This window comes from Panicum hallii, chromosome 4 (genome assembly GCF_002211085.1).
Source record: "Panicum hallii strain FIL2 chromosome 4, PHallii_v3.1, whole genome shotgun sequence".
NCBI lineage: Eukaryota > Viridiplantae > Streptophyta > Magnoliopsida > Poales > Poaceae > Panicum > Panicum hallii.
In genome coordinates this window covers 49753373-49759138 of record NC_038045.1, presented here as the reverse complement: position 1 = coordinate 49759138, position 5766 = coordinate 49753373, and the positions used below count along the sequence as shown (strand labels likewise).

Sequence of the window (5766 nt, the reverse complement as noted above, 5' to 3'; positions counted from 1 at the left end):
TCTTTGGTTCATTATTATCACTGGCTGATAGCTTATAGTACGGACTAGTGAGTAGTGACCATTCCTTGGCCAAACTCTGGGAAATGAATTATTCGCCAAAATGCCGCCAAGCCATCAACGGATGCCCATACGGTCCATCTAGCAGCCCAGCGCATGGGTATATCGGGGGCCCAAGATGTCCAAATTCTGGACTTGTGCAATCAAGCTTTGTTTTAATTTATACTAATAATGCAGACAACGCAACTCATTCCATTCAAATCTCAATCTTCTCTTTTCTCTTCCATTTTAGATCTTACATGGCACGATCTTCTAAATAACACTTTAAATATTCGTTTATCATATATTATATCATTTATAGTTATAAACTTATATGCATGGTAAACTATATTTGATTACAAATCCAATCATATATAGTTTACATGATAAAAATGAAAATTTAATAGTCAAATTATTGATAAAATTTGCAAAGTTTAAATCTTGATATGCGTGTGCGCCTTTTATAAACGTAAGGCAGACATTTCTTGCCTTTTTAGCTGCAACTGGCACAATGGCCACCCACTACCGATCCATCCCCCACACACCACAGTAGCACGTGCATTTCTGATTTTCTATGCGATCTTGTTCAGGTAAAGGCGTAAAGCCGAGCGATCGGGCCGCGTGGCGCAGTAGTGCAGCACCCCTGTTTCGCAGTAGACAGGTGGGCACGACGGCGTGGGGCGCATCGGTCGTCGACGTGCGCGGACCCGGCGGCGTTGATCGGCCGCCGGCAAACATTCCGCACCCCAAAAGGCATGCGGGTAGGCGGTACCAGCAGTGCCGCACTGTGCAGCCATGCCAGCCTTGTCGTGGGGCCGGCGTTCCGGCATGGCTAACGAACTCGCACTGTGCGAGTGAGTAGTGACGGTGATGGGGGCGTGCGAAGCGAACGAATCCGTCGGCCACTCGGGCTGAACTGAATAAAAAACAAAACAAAAAAAGCACATATAAACCTTTGGAGATGCGGGGTATCGATCCCCGTACCTCTCGCATGCTAAGCGAGCGCTCTACCATCTGAGCTACATCCCCGTAATGGAAGCTAAGGTTCGATGATCTTTCTTGAATTTATTAAGGGCGCTTCGACGCACGACAAAGCGTTGGGTGGGCTGGGCTGAGCTCTCAGCTTGGCACCTTTGTCGGTCATGGCCCGAGTTCGCACGGCCCATGCAGGCAGAGTCCTCCGTGCGTCGTCTCCCGTCCCGCCGCAGCGGGCCACTTTGCGCAGTCTGGAGCTTAACCTTTCAGCCCCAAAACTGGGCCCGTTGGAGCCCACACTGCTGGCTGAAGACGGAGTACCCAAAACGCAGCACCGACCCATTAGCTCAAAAATTGTAGTACTCATCACAACACAAATGGCAAATAATCTCGGCCCAAGGTCAGTACCCGCAAGCACCAAACGAGGAAATGGCAGGCGATCGAATCAAAAGGAAGCAATAAAAGCTCCTCAAAAAAAATGCTGCAGCACTTGCGCCTTTTAAGGGTATTTGCCAGGACTTCTCAGGAGGACTCTATACCGGAGGAGCTGGAGCAAAAATAGCTCCGGCTTCTCTATTTTTCTATTAAAGATGGCTTCACGTACAAAATATTTGATCGAGCACCTCCGAAGAAACCAGAGCAGAAGCCGGGGTGGAAGCCCTACCGAATAGGACCAAAGGCAGCCGGACCACACCACCTGTCGCTCCTCGGCTCGTGCTCCTCCGTCCCTCGACGTCCCGTATGCAATTCACGCGGAGCCTTTTTGGAGTCGCCGCGTACCAGACGGCCCTTGAACGCCGGCCGTGTAACTAACGGGGCACCAACAACCGCCACCCCACCCCAACGGTTTGCACCGCACGGCACGCAGCGGCGTGTGGCTGGCCGCCGGCGTGGGACGTGCCGAGCCCCAACAACGGCGTCGTCGTCGGCGCGTGGGTGGGGTGGGAATCGGGAGGAGAAAAGGCAACGGACAGGCCACACCGAAAGCGCAGCTGCGAGGCTGGTCTCCGCTGTTACGTCTCGGCTCGGCTCTCCCTCTCCTTTAGTCCAAGCCCCCCACCCCACCCCACCGGCCACCACCACTCCTTCCGTTCTTCCGCTTCCGAGTCGTCGAGAGCGGGGAGGGGAAGGCCGATGCACCCGAAGCTGTCGCGGGCCGCCCGCAGGCTCCTCTGCTGCGGTGGGCCTGCCTCCGGGGAGGACCTGTAAGTCACAAAGCTTCTTTCTTGGTTCCCGAGCGTTGCTCTTCCGTCCCTTCTCTGCGCTATTGAGCGTGCGTGGGTTCGCGGAATTCCGGAATCCGGCCCGCCGTGTGAGCAGCGCGGCGATTGGTGTGGTATGCGCGCGCGCGCAATAGATAGGTGTTTGGGTTTCTGGCGGCGGTGAATTCGGCGCGCCTCTTTTGCTCGGTTCGCGGTGGGTTTTTTGCTTGGTGCGGGTTTCAGCGATGCTAAATCGTTTCTGGTTCAGGTGTAAGCGAATTTTTCCGAATACTCAGGGTGGTGCAAGAGCTGACTTGTTGGCGCTCAATTTGGTGGGAAAGGAGACCGTCTTGGATTGGTTTCAGAACCGGTTCTTAGAAGCGATTTTGTTGGAGGTGGAACTAGTGGGGATTTGGGTGCTCCTGTTTTTGTTATCTGTTGGTAGAGGATGTCAGCTTTATTCTGTTCCTCCTTTTCATATCACTTTTTTTCCAGCTTTAGGAAATTATGTGGAGAATTGACATATTTGTCTGCTCACGATAGCACAAATGATGCCTGATAGATTTTCTATGCTCTGATTAGGCAAATTTGTTCATGGGGCATAAGGGATTTCTATCAGTGGAATTGGATGAGTTGATCACCTATGTTATAATTGGAAGATTAATTGATTGGTAGTAGCTTATCCTGTGTTTCATGGCTTTGGTTTGCCAGGTCTGACGAAGGGAGTGGATCCTTGAGGTGGGTGTTCTCGTTGAGGGAGCTTCGATCAGCAACAAACAGCTTCAATTACGATAACAAGATTGGAGAAGGGCCATTTGGGAGTGTGTATTGGGGACAAGTTTGGGATGGCTCTCAGGTCTCTGCTCTGTACATCTTGTTCCTTGCTGTGAATTAATTTTTTTTCTTTACTGTTTTTAAATTCTCGCTTTTTCTGTTGGCCCCGTCACAATTATTCTGCACGGTTGGGCAATTTTTATTCGTACCTCTCTCACTGAATTGCCGAGCAACCACTATCGGTAAACTTTTCTTGATTAGTTTTGGAACATTGATCTTTGATTGTGTTATTATTAGGTAGGTGGGATATGTTGTCATAGGGAAGTAAACAAATAAAAAACATGTCAGATGAACTGGCTACAGGTTTGCAAATCTCTATCTTGTAAACAAAGGAGAAAAAAAGGCTGAATTTGCCTGTCGTGGTTGCAACTATGTGACATGTCTTTTTAAAAAAAATTATGATTGAGTCCTCATGTTTTTGCAGAATAACCTTATTTTTAAGCATTATGGAGACAATTAGTATAGTATGTTCTGTTTCTACCTTTGTCCTTTTTATGTGTACTTGCGTCCATTGATGCAAATTGAGTGGCTGGGGAAAATTGCGATGGTGTGCCGCTCCATACATTAATGTTGATATCCAGTTATAATATATAAAACTACGATGAATTCAATGCAACCTACTGATTGACTTTGCCAATCTTTTATTATGCAGATTGCTGTCAAGAGGTTAAAGAATTCAAAGAATGGCACAGAAGTGGAATTTGCTTCAGAAGTTGAGATCTTGGGAAGAATAAGACATAAAAACCTCCTGAGTTTCCGTGGATACTGTGCGGATGGACCTGAACGTATTCTGGTGTATGACTATATGGCAAACTCAAGTCTCTATGCACATCTTCATGGACCACTTTCTGCGGAGTGTCTCCTTGACTGGCGAAGGAGAGCATCTATTGCCATTGGTGCTGCTCGGGCTCTCTTGTCAGTAAACTTCCTCTTTGCTCATAACAGAATAGCGCTGATAATTCATACTTTGCCGCTTTTGATACACGCTGTGTCAGACATAACTCACAAGTGCTTTCTCACAGGTATCTTCATCATCATGCAACACCTCAGATAATCCATGGGAGCATCAAGGCCACCAACGTGTTACTGGATTCGGATTTTCAGGCTCATGTTGGTGATTTTGGTCTGATAAAGCTTATTCCTGATGGAATGGACCATGAAAAGATAACCAGTGAAAATCAACGAGGCTATCTTGCTCCTGAGTACATTATGTTTGGCAAACCAACAGCAGGTTGTGATGTATACAGCTTTGGAATAATATTATTGGAGCTCGCGAGCGGCAAAAGGCCAATAGAAAAGTCGGGCTCTGTTAAGACGTATGGAATTCGCAACTGGGTGCTCCCGTTGGCGAAGGAGGGTAGATACGATGAAATCGCGGACTCAAAGCTCAGTGACAAGTTTTCAGAATCTGAGCTGAAAAGAATGGTGTTGGTCGGGCTTGCATGCACACATTCAGAACCCGAAAAGAGGCCAACAATCCTTGAAGTTGTGCCGTTGCTGAAAGGCGTATCGAAAGAGACGCTTCTGAAGCTGGAAAGAGATGAGCTGTTCAGGCCAGACTCGACCATGAGTTCCCAGGGAACATCGACTCCGGAAGGGAGCACAGACTCTGCGCCAAGGAAGGATCAAGAACTGGGTGGGGCGTGAATTGTGATAGATTGCTGCCGTAGGCGGTGTTAGAGTGCATATTTGTGGTATTGATGGTTGGTTTGTGTGGTTTGACATGGATGGAAATTGTACAGGCATTGTTACTTGTGAGGAGTTGTTTTTTCCTCTTTTTTTCCCCCTTTTCCTGCTGAGAGAGTGTAAAAGAAAGAGTGAGGGGTTTGGAGAATGGAGATAGGTTGTTATGCGAAGTGCTTTTTGCATGCACCGCATAGAAAGATGCATATGTTCCCCAAATGTTTGTATATTTCTCTGATCATGTTGTCCGCATATTAACTCTCCTTTAATCTGCATACACATCAATATACAGTGGGACGATTGAATCATCTTGGTAGGTACAGTATTTTGAGACTGACATTCCCCTTTGGTTTGGCCTTCTTTTCTTCTCCCACGGTGGCAGTTTCCCTAATCCATGCCATCCCACCCATGGACGCGTACAGACCTTGTCTGGCACACCATGGCCAGTTCACAAGAAACTATGGGTGTGACTGGTTACCTGGCCTGAAAATTCACTGACGAGGCATGGCATGCGGCTTACAATGTGAAAAATGTGCTAGCAGAACAGTAACCGGCTCAGGCAAAGCACATCAACAAACCAAAGGCGATCTTAATTTTAGTTGAGACGTGAGGCACGGCTGGTAGTTGGTAGTGCGTGCGAACTACTCAATCACACAGTAGCGCCCAAGCTTCTGACAGTTTTCTATATCGATAAGGCGCAAGACCAGAACAGTTCACAAACGAAAACGCTTTTGCCATTTTCGCAAAAAATAAAAGAAAAGAAAACGCTTTCGCCATGTCGACGTCGACACCCACCAGGACGTACGATCGCCGCCGACGTGGGCAGACCTCCAGCCGGAGCTCCTGGGCCTCGTCCACCGGCTGCTCTCCTCCCTAGCCGACCGCGTCGCCTGCGCGCGGTGTGCCGGGCGTGGCGCCGCGAGCCGCTTCCCTCCCCGTTCCCGTGGCTGGCGCTCCTCGACGGGACATTCCTCAGCATCCCGAACGGCGAGATCCACCGCTTCCCTGCTCTCCTGACGGACGGAGGCGGCGGCCG

The 5766-nt window shown here is 48.9% G+C and overlaps 1 protein-coding gene and 1 non-coding gene across 2 annotated transcripts; one reads left to right on the top strand and one right to left on the bottom strand.

Annotated features, from left to right (window-relative positions):
• Positions 1 to 992: 992 nt before the first annotated feature.
• TRNAA-AGC lies at positions 993 to 1065 on the bottom strand. The gene has a single exon. It is a non-coding gene; the product is annotated as a tRNA-Ala (tRNA).
• A 994-nt stretch (positions 1066 to 2059) lies between these two features.
• Positions 2060 to 5038, top strand: LOC112889521 (PTI1-like tyrosine-protein kinase At3g15890). Its single transcript, XM_025956209.1, has 4 exons — positions 2060 to 2216; positions 2925 to 3069; positions 3700 to 3962; positions 4070 to 5038. The coding sequence occupies exons 1-4, from the start codon at positions 2146 to 2148 to the stop codon at positions 4692 to 4694; spliced, it is 1104 nt and encodes a 367-aa protein (XP_025811994.1). The 5' UTR covers positions 2060 to 2145; the 3' UTR covers positions 4695 to 5038.
• The last annotated feature ends 728 nt before the right edge of the window (positions 5039 to 5766 follow it).

Bases quoted from the DNA above. Each gene is read 5' to 3' on its own strand.
- LOC112889521 (XM_025956209.1), top strand. From the start codon at position 2,146: ATGCACCCGAAGCTGTCGCGGGCCGCCCGCAGGCTCCTCTGCTGCGGT. The intron at 3,070-3,699 runs GTCTCTGCTCTG...TTTATTATGCAG, and splicing joins AAGTTTGGGATGGCTCTCAG to ATTGCTGTCAAGAGGTTAAA. The intron at 3,963-4,069 runs GTCAGTAAACTT...GCTTTCTCACAG, and splicing joins GGTGCTGCTCGGGCTCTCTT to GTATCTTCATCATCATGCAA.